This window comes from Diachasma alloeum, unplaced genomic scaffold (genome assembly GCF_001412515.2).
Source record: "Diachasma alloeum isolate Michigan unplaced genomic scaffold, Dall2.0 Dall_scaffold_00865, whole genome shotgun sequence".
Classification (NCBI taxonomy): Eukaryota; Metazoa; Arthropoda; class Insecta; order Hymenoptera; family Braconidae; genus Diachasma; species Diachasma alloeum.
The window spans coordinates 9231-29897 of NW_021680986.1; the positions used below are offsets into that span (position 1 = coordinate 9231).

General features: G+C 36.2%; 1 protein-coding gene across 2 annotated transcripts in view; it reads left to right on the forward strand.

Moving 5' to 3' along the window:
• LOC107045041 (cytokine receptor) overlaps window positions 1-20552 on the forward strand; it is a 24907-nt gene extending 4355 nt beyond the window's left edge. For both annotated transcript variants that reach the window (XM_015267143.1, XM_015267144.1), the window contains exons 2-9: window positions 331-821; window positions 2758-3057; window positions 5493-5816; window positions 6076-6233; window positions 6946-7117; window positions 8007-8464; window positions 13780-14388; window positions 14944-20552. In XM_015267143.1, coding sequence (XP_015122629.1) covers window positions 347-821; window positions 2758-3057; window positions 5493-5816; window positions 6076-6233; window positions 6946-7117; window positions 8007-8464; window positions 13780-14388; window positions 14944-16695 — 4248 coding nt within the window. In that variant the 5' untranslated portion in view covers window positions 331-346 and the 3' untranslated portion in view covers window positions 16696-20552. The remainder of the gene's footprint in view (window positions 1-330; window positions 822-2757; window positions 3058-5492; window positions 5817-6075; window positions 6234-6945; window positions 7118-8006; window positions 8465-13779; window positions 14389-14943) is intronic.
• The last annotated feature ends 115 nt before the right edge of the window (window positions 20553-20667 follow it).

Below are 20667 nucleotides of genomic sequence, written 5' to 3' on the forward strand. Positions count from 1 at the left end.
AGAACTTCATATTTACCCTTGCATAGACTCTTACAATCCCTCTATCAACGTTTCGTGTTAAAAAACCTTTTATTTAATCGTTGAAGATAGGAGGATGAATCTGCATATTTTTTTAAATGACCTAATTTGATTTTTCTCGCAATATCTCCGAAACTACTGGGTTTATCGAGAAATGTCATAACATCTTTTTTGTGGAGAATTGAATTTCCAACAAAAAATCTCTCTTGACATTTACCGAAACAGCCACTCGTTCCGGAGATATTTCCATTTTTCTTTTCCCCAAGACTTCTGCATTCGATAAAAAGCGAGTTATTGTTGACATTTTTTCAGTGATGGGAGAGGGAAAATGGAGACACCAGTGTGGTCAACCGGAGGAATGTCTCCTACAAAAAGCAATTTACCGACGCTAAACTATGAGAATACCCCCGACAATAAAAGTCGGAGTATGTCTCAGTCAGAGGCGTCCAGAAGGACTCATCTCAGATCGACATGTGGTTCCACAAGTCGTGTGAGAAACAAAATCAAACGTCACGATCGAATTACTCACGGTGTAACGAGTGCCCACTCCAGTGACAAAAGACAATTGAAGGGGTTTAATGATTCACCGAGTTTTAATACTAGTTTTAGCTGTAATGGTGCGGACAGAACGATTGAATCTGACAGTGTCACCAGTGTGTGTGGAATTAAGTTAAGACGTATGTTCAAGTGTTACCGAAATTCTCCACTCAATCATCTTTGGAAGTCACTTGTATTCATATTATTCAGCTTAATATGCATCTCGGCGACGGACCAGTGCGCTCTGGGCCTGAAAACACCAGGACGTGAGTAAATTATTGTGATTAAATAATGTAATTCAATTTTCACGTCACCAAAATATCCCAATTTCGATTCTAAAATCTCCCCATAGCCTCAGTCCTCATTTTACCCTTCAACTTTAACTCTAGTCTAGTCACCAAACGCGGCCCTGCGATTGGTCACCTCCGCGGGGATTCCCCGCCGTGTTATTTAGGCTCCAGCGTTGCCGAATTCACTCTACACTCCCCGGACGCGTTTAGCCAGTTTCCTGCAACGTCGCGTCACGGGCCATTTCATTTATCATGGGAAAAAATAATTGATCGGTCCGAAATAATGTGTTTTCTTCAGGAATCGTGGGAAATATGTTGCTCTAAAAACTACTATTATTTTTTAGACCCTTCAATTGACGAAGAAAATTTTTTTTTATGAATAATTTTGGTAGAGCTTTCTTCAATTTCTTTGGATCGCATAAAAGATCTGAAGATATGAAAAATCATGTAAAATCAATTTATCTGTGTTTATATATTTCTGCTGAATGAACTGAATAAATCCTCTTAAGGGTTTGGAAGATGTAATAAAAAAAATTGAATTTTTCCGGTTAGCAAGTCAATTGTAATTGAAGAAAAACGACGCGCGTCGGGTTTCCCTCATAAGGTGACTAATCTAGGGCTCAAATTACCCTAAATTCATTCATCCCGTAATGCCCAAGAACACGAGACTCATCTTCGAAAAAAATCATTAGCACAATTTAGTTTAATTAAAATTGGGCTATTCGTCCGTTGGATGCCCCTAAATTCATCCAAATCATGCGACTTCAGTGTGTAAGTAAGGATTTCTTATTTGATTCAAACAATTAATTAACAAATAATTTCCTATTTGACGCAACCAGTTATTCTCGCCTGCATCACCACATGAGAATAGAAAAACTCAATAATGTATGAGAACGCAATAAATTGAGTCATTTAGGCTCTTCTGGGTGTTGTTATCTTCGGAAAAGCCTCAAAATGCCCCTAAATTCATCCAAATCATGCGACTCCATCACCACCGATTGAACATTCAATCACCTCAACACTTCGATATCCTCCAAAAATGACTCGCCTCACTGAAACAGCGCATATCAGGAAATGTCATGAAAGCATTTCTCATTTGATTCAAACAATTAATTAACAAATAATTTCCTATTTGACGCAAACAGTTATTCTCGCCTGCATCACCACATGAGAATAGAAAAACACAATAACGTATGAGAACGCAATAAATTGAGTCATTTAGGCTCTTCTGGGTGTTGTTATCTTCGGAAAAGCCTCAAAATGCCCCTAAATTCATCCAAATCATGCGACTCCATCGCCACCGATTGAACATTCACCTCAACACCTCGATGTCCTCCAAAAATGACTCGCCTCACTGAAACAGCGCATATCAGGAAATTTCATGAAAGCATTTCTCATTTGATTCAAACAATTAATTAACAAATAATTTCCTATTTGACGCAAACAGTTATTCTCGCCTGCATCACCACATGAGAATAGAAAAACTCAATAATGTATGAGAACGCAATAAATTGAGTCATTTAGGCTCTTCTGGGTGTTGTTATCTTCGGAAACGCCTCAAAATGCCCCTAAATTCATCCAAATCATGCGACTCCATCGCCACCGATTGAACATTCACCTCAACACCTCGATGTCCTCCAAAAATAACTCGCCTCACTGAAACAGCGCATATCCCCTTATCTCTCATTTTGGAATTCTCAGCTTCGCGCTAAATGCATACATCCACACACAATACCGTCTCCAAGTACAGTTATCATGAAATATTCCCAGCCGACACCTGAAACCCCCCCACAATTGCGAAATAAATTTGAACGCGATAGTCCTTTGTCCCGAATTGAATCGAGAACAATCGTAATGACAAGTTGTTTTCTGTTAAATCAAGTGTTTTACCCGAACGAATAAATGTTCACAGGAACCTGGCCAGCAGGTGACATTGTCCTCGAGGTGGGCCGACCCCTCAGAATTCTCTGTATGCTGAATAAGACGTACATTGATGCAGAATTCCCTGGTAAAAATGCATCGGATCTGATATTCTTCCGCAGTAACAGGGAAATGGAGCCCGAGTTCATCAAAATAATAAATGAAACGACAATTGAGATGTTTGTCGAGAAGCCACCACCATCTAAAGACATGTATTACTGCAAACTGAGGCTCAACGATGGCTACAGCAAGAAGTACGAGGCTGTATGCCTCAATAACGTCGTAATTGGATGTGAGTAAATAGATATATTCTCATTCCTCGTAGCAATGACCATATCAATAGCCTCGGTTTATCGTTCCTCGGGGTCGAGAGACTGAGAGACCGCACTGAATTTCTCAAAGGCTATGGAATTTTCATGTTTTTCTCGAATTTGAAGAATTCTGTTGTTGTGCTCGGCTTCACCAAGGTCTAGAGGTTTGACTATTCATCGCGTTATCGCTGTCTTTATTCATTATTTTTGCGGATAACTCGAGACACCGCGCCATCGGTGGTATAATAATCAGCGAGGTATTGAATATTCAGGAAATTATTGACAGAGAAGTCAAGTCATTTATCAAATTAAGAAATTTTTTGCTTTTTATTTATTTATTCGTCCCATGTGTATTCTCTCGGGTTTTTACATTTTCTTTCATATACCCATCAAATTTTTCAAGATATACGGGTAAAAAAAATTAATAATAAGGTCAAGTTAGGACATTGCCAAACAATGAAAACACCCAGAGCCCTCTTCTCTCTTCAGTTGCGTTGAGAACGTTGACGTTACGAAATTTAATGTTTTCTTCTCAAAAGAATTCATTTGAAATTTCTTCGTTCCGTTTCATCGGTTCATCAGTCCATTGGGGATTAATCTCAAAGTGTTATTTTTTTAACAACGGGTTTACTCTAGAAATTGAAAGACTTCATTGAATAAATTAAATAATAATAATAATAACAATAAGAATAAGAATAAACAGAATAATTATTAGGGCATTTTTATAATTTCTTCAATTCCCATGAGAGAATTCATTAATTATCTTCATATATCTCAAGTGGACTATTAATTATAGTATCACTATTCTCGTTACTCATTATTTTCGCGAATAACTGTAGACGACGTACGTCATTTGCCAAGAATCACTTCTGCTGGCAAAGAACTAAGTTTTGAAATTGCGAAATTCGTTGTTGTATTCTGAAAATAATAAAAGGACGAATCATTCATTCAAACTTCATTTTACACTTGTTCATTCTGTTTCATCTTAATTCGGGATTAATCTGAAAATTTTATTTTTCAATAGAGTTGTTCTAGTCGAGAAACTTTAAAAACTCAATGAATTCTCAAAACCGAGGAGTTAAAATTCTTCATAATGTCCTCAATTCCCTAGACAGAGTTCATTCATTAGATTTATCTATCACAAGGTCGAAAGGTTTTCCCTCGGCGGGGAACAAGTCGCTTATTATCTCATCGCAACTCTCGTTACTCATTATTTTCATGAGTATCTGTAGACGATCGACGTCATTGTCCACACAATACCCTCAGTGAGGCACCGCATTGAGGAAGTTACCGATAAACAGTTTACATTCCATGGGATATCGTTGAGAGGGCCCCTGTTAGCATTCATGAAGTCATCAATAATATCGATTACCGCTTTCACCGTATTTCATAGAATTCAGGATTGTTTGTTCCCTCGATAATCCGTATTGATGACATGAATAAGGAAATGAAATCGTAATATTCCGACCACTGCTTCTTGTAATATTATGGAAACTAGTGTGTAGTGGCCCGTCTTACGGCGGCTCAATTTTTTTCTTTGGAGTCGACATTTCGACGAGAAATGCTAGAACATTCTAGAATGATTTTTATAAATGTTTAGGGGGTTTCAGAGCAGTTTGGGATATGATAGAATGAATGATCAAGGCTTGAAAAAATGGAGAGCTTTCGAGACCATTGCCGAATTCACCAGAACATTCTGTACAGCTCTGGATTTTTCTAGAATTTTCTAGAACTAGAACTGTGCGCGCGCTATCGCGCGCTTATCTATTCGTTGTGAACATGAAGAAATCGAATTTATTAAACTTCATATACTCACAGATATTTTATAAATATTGATAATGACTTGAAGAGAATTAAGAGAATGAAGACTGAAACATCAATGAATAATTTTTAATCCTCGATTAATTCTTTTTTTGACTTTTTAAAATAATCTGAGTAAAATCTATAATTGTTGAAAAATGAGGGGAGGGTTATGAAATGATTTCCTAGAGAACTGAAACAATTTCTTGAATTCTTTGGAAAATTTCAGTTTTCCAGATAACCGTAGATCTCCAAAGATTTTTCTCGAATTACTTGGGAAACCGAAGAATTTTCATGAATTTTGTAGAGTTTAGAATTTATGTATGAAAATCTGAGAAGCAAGAATTGATCATTTTTGCGGATGATAAATACGAAAAAATTAAAATTTGGGAAGTGAAGAATAATTTGTGAGTTAAAAAAATTTAGAAATGCTGTTTTTTTTCTCATGATCAACAATTAAGCAATTTAGATGTGTTTTGATATAAAGATAAACTTCACACATGAAAAAAATTAAAAATACTAAATGTGAGGAATTAACCACAATTAAGTATTATTAATTAAGACACAATTAAGGATTAGTAAACACAATTTAATACAATTAAATATTATCTTCCAGCCAAACCGAAAGAGCCCCAAAACTTCACGTGCGTATCGAATAACTGGGAGAACATGACGTGTACGTGGGATCCAGTGCCCAATTACGTTGAGACTCGTTTCTCTCTTGCCTTCAAATTGCTGGGACGCGCTGGTGGACGCAAGCTCTATCCCTGCCCGAAGGAGAAGGAGGACCAGAAACCACTGGCGAAAAATCGATGCTACTGGGATACATCGACGAATCCGATCTATCGGCAGCCCTACGAGTACTACATCTTCAATCTTACTGCTGAGAATGTCCTTGGGAATATATCTGTATTGTACAAATTCCACCACTATGCTCATGGTGAGTGATGCCTTCAATTTCGTCAGTTTCTCGGTCAAAGGGGAGAAGATTAATTGATTTAATTAAGAAGATTAATTTTAATTTTAACTATTCATTTTGAGAGTGAATGGATTGAGGGGAAAAAATGAATTCTGGCTAAAATTCATTCGGCGGTTTCTAGCTAAACGTCAGATATTTTTCATATCTGTTCCAAAAATTTAGCTGTCTTCCAGTTTTATCACATCACAACTGAATTATCAAATTGAAATTTCGTTAACAGTGATTCCAGCAAAGCCATCGAATCTCACAGTGGTAAATAAAACATCAGACAGCGTTCTTCTTCACTGGAGCGTGCCATTTCCAATGCAGAATTTTCCACCGGGTCTGCATCACCGAGTGACTTATCAGCACCAATGGGACTCCAGAAAAACTTGGCAGGTGTGCAAACTCGAAAATAATTCCTCTGTCCATAATTCAGTGGCGAAGTGGTAAAAGGAGATGAGCGCATTTTTTATTTATTTTTTAAAATTCGGATTATCTTGGTGAAGAGTGATTTTAGGAGATAATATCAAGAGAGCTTTTTTGTAGCTGATTTAATTTCCGACAAAAAATGTGTTTTGACATTATCACCGAAAATCACTCCTGACTAAAATAATCCGACGTAAAATGATGTGAAAAATGCACTCATCTCCTTTTACCACTTCGCTACTGAATTCAATGCAATTGTCGTGCAATAATCGCTCAATACTGTTGATGCATTAGGCGGAAGACAATCGAACGTAAACAGCATGATAAATGCTGTTCAAGTTTACCAGAAATGCACGTGTATCGTGTTTATTAGAAAACTGATAAAGTCAACTTCCTGTGAAGCCAATTTCGTATCGTATTTTCAAGTTCAGAAAGCGTGATTATTTTTCTCTATGCTCTTGATATATAGGGAATTTATCTGGGGGTGCTTGTGTGGGAGAGCGATACCGAGGAATGAGATTTTATTTTGTTTTTTTTTTAAATGGATAATATGCAGGAGCAACTGGGAGATAGAGTGGATGATTACTTTTCTCTATGTTTTTGATATGTGGAGAGTTTTTCTGGGGAGAGATTGTGTGGGAGAACAATACCCAGGAATGAGATTTTTTTTATCATTCCCTAGGTAATCAACATCACGAATGATATCCACATGTACAAGAAACACTTCAATTTGACGGATCTCCAATTTGCAAATACTCTGTACGATGTCAGGGTTTTTATGAAGAGCGCTGTGGCTATTGGAGAGGATAAGTGGGGTCAATTCAGCGATGTCACGTTTAGAACACCACCGAGACGTGAGTTTTGTTGTATTTTTCATTTTTCGTGGTGATTTGGGAATTTAACTCCATCCGGAAGCCGTAGTAAATAAATTTAACTTCATGTGTTTCTTTTTTTAATGATATTAATGATATTATGATTTATTAATTGAAATTTGCAATTGATGATGAATTGAATATTTAATAATATGAGTCTATGAATTTTTCATTAAGTAAATAATTCTAATTCCTTAAAAGGGATTACCAATTGGCCAAATAATCGGCAATCTTCCTACCTAAATTATTGATCAGTAAAATAGTTCAGAATTTGAATATTTAAATTGATGATTACTAAAATAATTGAAAATTTAAGAGTGATCTTAACTAAACGACAGCTTCAAAATTTAATGATAATTATGATTTACGAGTACGGCTATCCCTGGGTAGTACTACGACCTGAAAAAATAGAAGAATTACAAATTTACATTGGCCGTGTTTTTTAAAGACAAACGATAAGATTCATGAAGTTTTTAAGCTTCTGGCGCAGAAATTAATTTTCAATTTGACACATATTTTATTTAAATACATTATGGTTAGGGCTGTCTATTTACATCTTTCCCTGACAGCTCCAATGAATTCATGATAGATTTTCTTATTGACTAGTTTTGATGTTTGACTAAATTATGCACCTGAAGAGGAATGCCTTGAGCATGCCAAACCTAGTGCAATCGAATTAGTAAATTTGCAATGAATTATTGCTGCTGAGCTGAACATGGCCCAAATGAATGTCAGCAATTTCAAAACAAATGGTCGAGAACAACAATTTCCGTTATAAGAAGTATAATGCTTATTTATAAAAAAAAATGCAATTGTCCGCTTGTTTTAAACTCTTCATTGCGCAAAAAAAAATGAAAATTTTCTTCGTCAGTACCTGGCCTGCCTCCACGCACGGACATCGGTAGTTTCGAGATAACCGAGAACAGTGCAAACAGGGATGTCTATTTGTACTGGAAATCGATTCCCCCGTATCTGGAAAACGGTGACAACTTCAGATACCAAGTGGCCCACGTGGAGGAGAACGGCAGAACATCGCTGATAGAGCCCAACGAAACAACCCGAACCTACGCCAAGTTCAAGGGCATCAGTTTCAACAGCTATCGATTTGAATTGGTTACGGCTAATGTCGTCGGTGCGAATCCAGAGAAAGCTGTCATCTTCGTACCGAGTCGCTTCGGGATACCGCGAGAGCCCCTGGCCTTCACGAAAATCGCATTTGAAGATGGATTGTACGAACTGTCGTGGAAGCCTCCTATAATGAATGCTGAGATCACCAATTACACGATCTTTTGGTGCGATAATGAACGAGATCGGCCATATCAGTGCACTGTGAGTATAGCATTCTTCCTATTCATCAACCCCAGAATAATTTCAATAAATTACATCTCATTTCAATGTCTTGAAAATAAAATCGTCAACTTATTGACGATTAAAATTACTTCATTCTCTTTTTCAGTAGAATTTTCAACTAGATATTCAATAATTTAAATCCTCGGGGTTCCCTCGATACAAAAATCAGATGAAGAGTACCAAATTTATATTAGTTTAAACAGAAAAAAAATCTATCCATCTTTATTGACTCAATATGTCCTGACCCAACGATTCAATTTCAATAAATCAAACCTCATTTAGAACCCTTTAAAAAACACTTCAAAATGGAACAAAAATCGTTAAAATTCACTCTGTCAGTCCCCACAAGAATACCAAATTTATATTAGTTTAAGCAGAAAAAAAATCCATCCATCCTTATTGACTCAATATGTCCTGACCCAACGATTCAATTTCAATAAATCAAACCTCATTTAAAACCCTTTAAAAAACACTCCAAAATGAAACAAAAATCGTGAAAATTCACTCTGCCAGTCCCCACAAGAATACCAAATTTATATTAGTTTAAACAGAAAAAAAATCCATCCATCCTTATTGACTCAATATGTCCTGACCCAACGATTCAATTTCAATAAATCAAACCTCATTTAAAACCCTTTAAAAAACACTCCAAAATGAAACAAAAATCGTTAAAATTCACTCTGCCAGTCCCCACAAGAATACCAAATTTATATTAGTTTAAGCAGAAAAAAAATCCATCCATCCTTATTGACTCAATATGTCCTGACCCAACGATTCAATTTCAATAAATCAAACCTCATTTAAAACCCTTTAAAAAACACTCCAAAATGAAACAAAAATCGTTAAAATTCACTCTGCCAGTCCCCACAAGAATACCAAATTTATATTAGTTTAAGCAGAAAAAAAATCCATCCATCCTTATTGACTCAATATGTCCTGACCCAACGATTCAATTTCAATAAATCAAACCTCATTTAAAACCCTTTAAAAAACACTCCAAAATGAAACAAAAATCGTTAAAATTCACTCTGCCAGTCCCCACAAGAATACCAAATTTATATTAGTTTAAGCAGAAAAAAAATCCATCCATCCTTATTGACTCAATATGTCCTGACCCAACGATTCAATTTCAATAAATCAAACCTCATTTAAAACCCTTTAAAAAACACTTCAAAATGAAACAAAAATCGTTAAAATTCACTCTGCCAGTCCCCACAAGAATACCAAATTTATATTAGTTTAAGCAGAAAAAAAATCCATCCATCCTTATTGACTCAATATGTCCTGACCCAACGATTCAATTTCAATAAATCAAACCTCATTTAAAACCCTTTAAAAAACACTCCAAAATGAAACAAAAATCGTTAAAATTCACTCTGCCAGTCCCCACAAGAATACCAAATTTATATTAGTTTAAGCAGAAAAAAAATCCATCCATCCTTATTGACTCAATATGTCCTGACCCAACGATTCAATTTCAATAAATCAAACCTCATTTAAAACCCTTTAAAAAACACTCCAAAATGAAACAAAAATCGTTAAAATTCACTCTGCCAGTCCCCACAAGAATACCAAATTTATATTAGTTTAAGCAGAAAAAAAATCCATCCATCCTTATTGACTCAATATGTCCTGACCCAACGATTCAATTTCAATAAATCAAACCTCATTTAAAACCCTTTAAAAAACACTCCAAAATGAAACAAAAATCGTTAAAATTCACTCTGCCAGTCCCCACAAGAATACCAAATTTATATTAGTTTAAGCAGAAAAAAAATCCATCCATCCTTATTGACTCAATATGTCCTGACCCAACGATTCAATTTCAATAAATCAAACCTCATTTAAAACCCTTTAAAAAACACTCCAAAATGAAACAAAAATCGTTAAAATTCACTCTGCCAGTCCCCACAAGAATACCAAATTTATATTAGTTTAAGCAGAAAAAAAATCCATCCATCCTTATTGACTCAATATGTCCTGACCCAACGATTCAATTTCAATAAATCAAACCTCATTTAAAACCCTTTAAAAAACACTCCAAAATGAAACAAAAATCGTTAAAATTCACTCTGCCAGTCCCCACAAGAATACCAAATTTATATTAGTTTAAGCAGAAAAAAAATCCATCCATCCTTATTGACTCAATATGTCCTGACCCAACGATTCAATTTCAATAAATCAAACCTCATTTAAAACCCTTTAAAAAACACTCCAAAATGAAACAAAAATCGTTAAAATTCACTCTGCCAGTCCCCACAAGAATACCAAATTTATATTAGTTTAAGCAGAAAAAAAATCCATCCATCCTTATTGACTCAATATGTCCTGACCCAACGATTCAATTTCAATAAATCAAACCTCATTTAAAACCCTTTAAAAAACACTCCAAAATGAAACAAAAATCGTTAAAATTCACTCTGCCAGTCCCCACAAGAATACCAAATTTATATTAGTTTAAGCAGAAAAAAAATCCATCCATCCTTATTGACTCAATATGTCCTGACCCAACGATTCAATTTCAATAAATCAAACCTCATTTAAAACCCTTTAAAAAACACTCCAAAATGAAACAAAAATCGTTAAAATTCACTCTGCCAGTCCCCACAAGAATACCAAATTTATATTAGTTTAAGCAGAAAAAAAATCCATCCATCCTTATTGACTCAATATGTCCTGACCCAACGATTCAATTTCAATAAATCAAACCTCATTTAAAACCCTTTAAAAAACACTCCAAAATGAAACAAAAATCGTTAAAATTCACTCTGCCAGTCCCCACAAGAATACCAAATTTATATTAGTTTAAGCAGAAAAAAAATCCATCCATCCTTATTGACTCAATATGTCCTGACCCAACGATTCAATTTCAATAAATCAAACCTCATTTAAAACCCTTTAAAAAACACTCCAAAATGAAACAAAAATCGTTAAAATTCACTCTGCCAGTCCCCACAAGAATACCAAATTTATATTAGTTTAAGCAGAAAAAAAATCCATCCATCCTTATTGACTCAATATGTCCTGACCCAACGATTCAATTTCAATAAATCAAACCTCATTTAAAACCCTTTAAAAAACACTCCAAAATGAAACAAAAATCGTTAAAATTCACTCTGCCAGTCCCCACAAGAATACCAAATTTATATTAGTTTAAGCAGAAAAAAAATCCATCCATCCTTATTGACTCAATATGTCCTGACCCAACGATTCAATTTCAATAAATCAAACCTCATTTAAAACCCTTTAAAAAACACTCCAAAATGAAACAAAAATCGTTAAAATTCACTCTGCCAGTCCCCACAAGAATACCAAATTTATATTAGTTTAAGCAGAAAAAAAATCCATCCATCCTTATTGACTCAATATGTCCTGACCCAACGATTCAATTTCAATAAATCAAACCTCATTTAAAACCCTTTAAAAAACACTCCAAAATGAAACAAAAATCGTTAAAATTCACTCTGCCAGTCCCCACAAGAATACCAAATTTATATTAGTTTAAGCAGAAAAAAAATCCATCCATCCTTATTGACTCAATATGTCCTGACCCAACGATTCAATTTCAATAAATCAAACCTCATTTAAAACCCTTTAAAAAACACTCCAAAATGAAACAAAAATCGTTAAAATTCACTCTGCCAGTCCCCACAAGAATACCAAATTTATATTAGTTTAAGCAGAAAAAAAATCCATCCATCCTTATTGACTCAATATGTCCTGACCCAACGATTCAATTTCAATAAATCAAACCTCATTTAAAACCCTTTAAAAAACACTCCAAAATGAAACAAAAATCGTTAAAATTCACTCTGCCAGTCCCCACAAGAATACCAAATTTATATTAGTTTAAGCAGAAAAAAAATCCATCCATCCTTATTGACTCAATATGTCCTGACCCAACGATTCAATTTCAATAAATCAAACCTCATTTAAAACCCTTTAAAAAACACTCCAAAATGAAACAAAAATCGTTAAAATTCACTCTGCCAGTCCCCACAAGAATACCAAATTTATATTAGTTTAAGCAGAAAAAAAATCCATCCATCCTTATTGACTCAATATGTCCTGACCCAACGATTCAATTTCAATAAATCAAACCTCATTTAAAACCCTTTAAAAAACACTCCAAAATGAAACAAAAATCGTTAAAATTCACTCTGCCAGTCCCCACAAGAATACCAAATTTATATTAGTTTAAGCAGAAAAAAAATCCATCCATCCTTATTGACTCAATATGTCCTGACCCAACGATTCAATTTCAATAAATCAAACCTCATTTAAAACCCTTTAAAAAACACTCCAAAATGAAACAAAAATCGTTAAAATTCACTCTGCCAGTCCCCACAAGAATACCAAATTTATATTAGTTTAAGCAGAAAAAAAATCCATCCATCCTTATTGACTCAATATGTCCTGACCCAACGATTCAATTTCAATAAATCAAACCTCATTTAAAACCCTTTAAAAAACACTCCAAAATGAAACAAAAATCGTTAAAATTCACTCTGCCAGTCCCCACAAGAATACCAAATTTATATTAGTTTAAGCAGAAAAAAAATCCATCCATCCTTATTGACTCAATATGTCCTGACCCAACGATTCAATTTCAATAAATCAAACCTCATTTAAAACCCTTTAAAAAACACTCCAAAATGAAACAAAAATCGTTAAAATTCACTCTGCCAGTCCCCACAAGAATACCAAATTTATATTAGTTTAAGCAGAAAAAAAATCCATCCATCCTTATTGACTCAATATGTCCTGACCCAACGATTCAATTTCAATAAATCAAACCTCATTTAAAACCCTTTAAAAAACACTCCAAAATGAAACAAAAATCGTTAAAATTCACTCTGCCAGTCCCCACAAGAATACCAAATTTATATTAGTTTAAGCAGAAAAAAAATCCATCCATCCTTATTGACTCAATATGTCCTGACCCAACGATTCAATTTCAATAAATCAAACCTCATTTAAAACCCTTTAAAAAACACTCCAAAATGAAACAAAAATCGTTAAAATTCACTCTGCCAGTCCCCACAAGAATACCAAATTTATATTAGTTTAAGCAGAAAAAAAATCCATCCATCCTTATTGACTCAATATGTCCTGACCCAACGATTCAATTTCAATAAATCAAACCTCATTTAAAACCCTCTAAAAAACACTTCAAAATGAAACAAAAATCGTTAAAATTCACTCTGCCAGTCCCCACTTATCGACGACTAAATTTCCTTAATTTTCATTTCCGAAGAATTTTAAACTAAAAATTGAATAATATGAATCCTCAGGGTTTCCTCGACTGGGTGCACGTCTCCTCCTCAACAACAATCTACAACATGACAGTCCCCGACCCCCAGAAGGTCTACCAATTCGCAATATCCGCGAATACGAAGCACGCCTCGAGTGGAATGGTGTGGGCCTCCTGCACAGTGATCCACAACAAAGTCGTAGGCAAGATGAAATCAGTCTGGATAAATCGAATAGGCTCGGACTTCATAGAAGTCGGTTGGAAGCTCGAGTGCTCCGACCGCATAGGCATCGTCGAGGGCTTCAACATCTACTACTGCCCGATAATAACCCCCTACAACCTCAACTGCAAGGGTCCAAAGCTGAACACAACAATCAGGGCTGATCCCCACACGATTCACGGCACGGTGACAGGATTGAAACCCTACACGACCTACATGATATCAGTGGCTGTTCTGACGAAGAGTGGAGAGGGCCTGCACAGCGATGCCCTCTACAACACGACGATGGAGGCTGCACCGACACCTCCACGCAACGTAGTCATCTCCAATGTCACCAACTCGACGATGTTGGTCTCCTGGGAGCCCCCAGCAGCTATGAACGGAGTCCTGCGGTATTACGAGGTCCACTACAGTGGAAATGTCGAACAGGTGGGGAATGAATTTTTTTTTACTGCTTTCACTGCATTTCGGAGGAAAATATCAAATTTTTTTAGCACCAACTCAGTTCGCTCTACGAAAAAGATTGTGACAAGTTATAATCTTTCCATAATTATTCACAAATTCCCTAATAATCCTAAACAAAACATCATTAAATTTCACAGAAATTAATCAATTCAGTAGCGAAGTGGCCATACGGTTTAAGTTAATTTTGATTATTGGCCAGTTTTCAATGGATATCTCGGAATCTAAGGAAGATAGCAATATTTTGGCAATAAACTTTTTTGTAGAGCCGATTGAGAGCTACAAAAAATATAATAACGATAATCTCGCTATCTCCATTAAATTCGTAAATATTCCTCAAAAACTGAACTGAGAGATAAGTCGACTTGAACCGTTTTACCACTTCGCTACTGAATTTTAAATAGAGTCATTCATATTTTCATGAGTCGATGCATAGCATCACGATTTAACCCCAAGATGAATAACCCCCGAAATTTGTTTTTCAATTGTATTCTAAAAAATTTATTTTTCAAACTCCCCCAGGTGGAGGAATCGACGCACGTCCAGTTGAAGGATCTCCTGGCCTTCAAGAACTACAGCATCTACGTGACAGCCTGCACAGTTTCCTGCAGTTCAGGTTCCTCAGTAATCCGCACCCAGACCGGAATAGGTCTTCCAGGGAAGATAAACCGAGTTCCCATAGTCCGCTTCATAAACTCGAGTCAAGTCTCAGTGGTGTGGAGCAAGCCGGCAAACCCCGGAGGCAATCTCGAGTACTACCAGGTAGCCTCGAAGTACGGTGACATCCAGAACAGCACGAGAATCCAGTCGAGCATTCCAATACCCGACTGCAAGACCGAGGGGAGAAATACATTGCACGAGTTCACAGTGAGAGCTGTTAACATTGCGCCCAATGGTGTACACCTCTACGGTCCGTGGTCAGAGGCTGGCTCTGGGAATTGCTACAGTGATGGGCCATCCTCGATGATTCTCGTCATCATCTGGGTGATTGGTGTCGTTGGATCGATTGCCTTCATGTTCTGCCTGTTCTACACATCGAAGAGGGTCTGGCTCAAGTACAAGGTAATGCAGGATGTGGAGGTGCAGTTGCCGCCGGGTTTGGCTGGTGAAAAACTCCTCCAGAAAGTTGCTGAACAGCACATCAGGCAGTCGTCAGCTGACTCGAGTGGCTGCTCAAGTGGACAGGAGTCTGTGACGTCTTCCCTCACATCGGACTCACACGTGTCGACCGACAGTGGCACGGAAATTGATCCAGTTGTGTCATCGAATAAATTGCTGGAGTCAACGACAACCTGGGAGTCCTCGAGCCTTCGCCAGAGGAATGTGGGGACAATGAGACCCAGTGGGCAGCCTGATTCAGCCAGATGGGATTCTTACGTCAAGGTGTCCAAGCCTGGAGAGACTGTTGTCGATGATAATTTATCGTTGGCTCGATCAACCCCCAATCTCACTGACTCCTCTGGCTTCATGATGCCTCAGCACACCTGGTCATCCACTGGCTACATCAGCATGCCCTCGTCAGAGGAATTATCCAATAATCCCAGCCCTGTGCCCAAGGATTCCAATGTAGGGGGCTACAGTGTCGTGGGATTGCTTCCAAAATCGCGAGATAAAATCGACAGTTACTCCCAATTGTCCAGTAATTTAGCAGAGGCTAAACCAGCAGCACCTTACGTCAGTCTGGCCTCGCTGGAGGCGAAGCCACGTGAGAAGAAAATCCTTAATAATGTCAAGAACTTGACCAAGTTCATTGATCCACCAAATGTCGAGACACCTTACGTGCAAACTGGACTGATTGATAAATCTATTTCATCGACATCCAGAAAAGCCGAGGTGATGAAGCCATACGTTGCAGTGGGAGCTCTTCCAGATGCTGATAAAAAGGGAAAATTGGTTAAGGATGAGAGGAAACAGCCTCAGGTCCCGGGGACAATTGATGCCAGCACAAAGCCCTATGTTCTAGCTTCTCCAGTGTTCAATGTACTTCACAAGAGTGATGAGGGGGATGAGACTGTTGTGGAGGAGTCACACGAGGATTCATTGTCCTCGGAGTATGGAATGTTCTGGGAGCCAGGGGAGAGCAGAACAGACAGGCGGGACGAGCCGGAGGTGAAGAGCTCTGGTTACGTTGCTGTCAGGGATCTGCAGAAATCCGAGCACCAGGGAATGGCTAAAGTGGCTGGTGGCTTTGGACAGAAGGTGGAGAAGCCCTCGGCAACTGGGGCTGATGAACAGTACAGCAAAGTCACAGTTGCTCCTCACAATATGCAGTGAATTTTACTGGGTGAATGGGTCAGGGGTAGGGATGAAGCGTATCTGTGACACGACATTGAATTCTTTTAGGTATGTTGTATGCACCTGATTATTTTCTGTCGTATTAATGTCGATCTGGGGTTTGTGTGTCCATGACGACGATTTGTAGGGAGCCTCGTCAACAGACTGATTAATTTTCTTATTCTTTTTTGTTTCGATGATTAACGAGGCTGCGAGGCACGTGTTTTTGGTGGGCCGTGGGATTTGGGGGGCTTCTGGGGTTTGGGGGATTCAGATTTGAGGTTTTGTTCTGGAATTGTAGGAATAATTGTTGAGGGACTGACTAATGCTTCTCTTAAGGGGAAACGGAATCCTTCTGTCTATATGAATTTTTTGAGTCATGTTGTCGTCTGCATTTATTAATTTATATCTATGAAATTAGTTCATCGACTCGATCATTCCAGTGCTGAGGCAGTGAAGTAGTTTCATTAATAAAAAATAATAAATGCAGGAAAAAACAATCCTGAAAGTTCATGTAGACAAACAAAAGGTTAACGAAAGGTTTCTAGACATTTCCTTCGAAATCACTGATTAACGAGACTAGTGATAAATTGAGATCTCAATTATTCAACTGGCAATTGAATTTTTCGAAGTTTTAATTCTCTATTTACCTCGAAATTACGAGATTTTCGACTAAAATGTCATCAAACCTTTTTACAAAGATAAAAAAATCAACACATTTCACCACTGAATCCATAAAATGCCAGAAGCCCTCGATAATTTCCTCATTTTTTTCGTTTCCTCAAAAAAAAAATAATCCCAAAACATTCATTAAACGTCCATCCAATGAATCCGGGATTAACTTATCGTGATGAACGATATGATCGACAATTACACTAGATACTCGTTCCCAATAATTGTAACGAAATGAAAAAAAAGAAGTGAACACCCGTGTACATGTACAAAACGAATGACTTTTGTATCATAAATATAATCGTGTTAACATTGACGTGAGTTGAGAGGTAAAAAAAAACAAATCATTTTAACGATTAATTAAAAATGTATAAGATTTAACTAGAGCGTAAGAGTAGTGTTTAATCACTCATCAATCAGATTCCGCACACTTATTCGACAGGCGTTATTGGATACGAGCCGTTTAGTTACTTGAATAATTAGTACCTAGTTGAAATACCCACTCCCCGCATCTTATTTATCATCTCAATACCCACACTTGTTGTTATCTCTTAATAATCTCTTAAGACAGTTGTTAAATTTTCCTTCATCAACAAAATCAACGCGAGAATATCGGCTTGGGTATTTTTGAGAATGTCTTCTGTGCTTTTTTTATTACTTCAATGTCTGTTTTCACGTGTGGAAAACATTTAATGGACACACCTGACGCTTTCTTCAACCAATTCTGTTGAATTTCTATTTGTTTTTTGTACCAATTCTTTTAAAAATTATGCAACTCTCCTGGGCATTTTAAATAGCCATTTTCTCATTAAAAAAATCTTCATGGACATTTTTTTATATGACACATTCTGCTGGAATTTTTTTCTCTGAGAATCCTTGGACAGGATTTTTCTGTTTTTTGGTTTTATCATCAGAAAAAAATCGGCGGAAAAAATATACATTTTCTTATGGAAAATAGTCTGGGCTAAAAATTCTTGGGCATGAATTTCCCAAGTTTTAATCGAATATCTGTCACCAAAGGGTCACGGAAATGTCGCATTATCTTCAATAGAATTGGCGCAAAAACAAATAGAATTTTTTAATAGAATTCCAGTAGAAATTCAATAGCATTTCTTGAGAAAAGCGCTAGGTTTTTCCGTAAATTCATTTCGTGTCTTCGTCAATTAGTAATGCAAGTGAGAGATGTGCAATTGAAAGATGAAAAAACACAATTTTTATCGTTAATTCACCACTGAAATAGCATATTACGAACAACGAAGACTCTTTTCAAATACTGAGGGATAATAGTATCGTGTTAATGCCATTGAAACGTTTAAACTGATGGAAATTGAGGAAAATAAGTGCATATCTGCATAATATAATAAGCTAGTCACTGAGAGGATTCATCAGTCTACGTAACAGGTCCTTCATTTACGGAAAAAAGTGAATAGTGTTGATGGAATTTGAAGAAAAAAAAAATCATGTTTTGAAATTTCAATGGGGTACCGCATGTAGCCTTTATCAAGGTATAATATTCATCTTTTATTTATAATTCAAATGATAATGCCGATAAACTTACCACGTCCACATGATTTGACTAATTCGCCGGAGACTGACGTATTGCTTAAGGCTATAATCATTAAATGACATGAACCATGATTTTTTTTTGCACTGAATTGAGAAATTTCTGGCCTTTGGAGGATAAATTGTGTTACAAAACGGTGGAGAATTGATGCATCAATTTATGGAATTCATTTTCCCACTGGAAGGATGAGGAGGAGTGAACTTCTTCAGTCGATATCTCTCGAACAAACGATGCGATTTGAACGACTCTCGTGTCATTTTAAAGTTCACGAAAATACCTTCAGAATGAAAAAAAAATCGTTGAATTCGACTCTGCCGATCTCGAGATATTGACGAAGGTGTTCATTTGAGGCCCCAAATTCAGCTCAATGAGAAGTGAATTCCAGGTGCGTCGGGAATTTAATGAGAAATCGAATGAAAGTGCCTAGTTTTTACGTCAATAGAGAGTGGTAATGGGTAATAAACCTTATGGTAACATGACATATATTCTCATGAAGAAAAAAAAATTCACTCGTGAATATGCAACATCGAGCAATTGTAAATGTGTTGCGGTAATAAAAGAGCGATGATTATTGTTCGCACCTGTTCTCATTTATTCGTTAAAATTAATCGTATGAAAAAAATTCTAGACTTTATCCACGAGAATCAATTTTACTGTGCCTATTGATACATAGAGAAAGGGTGGAAAGTGAAAACGATATAAATGAAGAAATTGAAGATTTATATTTCGAGAGAGGGGGCTCATTTACAGAAACGAAAAGATGCAACATCAGGTTCAAAAAGTATATCGTAAGTTTTATAGATTTTTCATTGTATATAGGTCGTATTATCATATATTTTTGTTATATATTTATAAATAAAAACAAAAAAAAATGTTAATGTATAATTGCACATTAAAATATACTAGATTGATGGAATAAATTAAGGATAGATGATAATTAAATTCCAATGGTTTTTGGAGGTTTTCATTAGAATAATTAAAACAACAACAAATCGCAGTTGTTAGAGGAACGAATTCCGTAGATATATCAGCGTTTGAATTATCCTTGATTGAAGAAATAATAGAGAAAAAGTGAAATCGTGATTGTGTTAACTTCAGTGCAATGTTCCCTGATTATCTTGTGTACATAGTTTTAATACTTTTAGCCTATTGTCCCCTTTATTTGCTAGAGAGATTGCCCTACTGAAAATTCATGGATTCACTGAACATCATTCAGCAATCAAAAATACAAGGAAAATAATAGTTGAGGGTATTTTTTTCTGCCACAAGTTTGAATATTGTACAGAATCTTGTACATTGTAATATATGTTTCAACTGCATATTCTTTTCCCCCTTGAATTTATTATTTATTTTTTTGTTCACAAAGTAAGGTCTGTTCATCATCATTGTGTTTCTGAAGTATCGTTTTAATCCATTTAATTAGATCGTAATTATCCAATAACGTTTTTAACTGTTAGAAAAAACCACTCAAGGTGCGCCATGAAAAACCTTGCCATCTCGTCTATGTTCTTATATTTCTATTTATAATAATACATTTTTATAATGAAATACTCATTCATCAATAAAGTTATAAGGTTTAACTCAATTTAAGGAGAGAAAATATATTATCTGCAGTAATGTACTTGATTGTTTAATTAATTGCTTTTTCAATTTCGTTAACTCAATTCCTCCATCGGATTTATTAAATTTACGGATTTACGTTTGATATTTATAATGTTTCGTGGTATGTGCAGTCT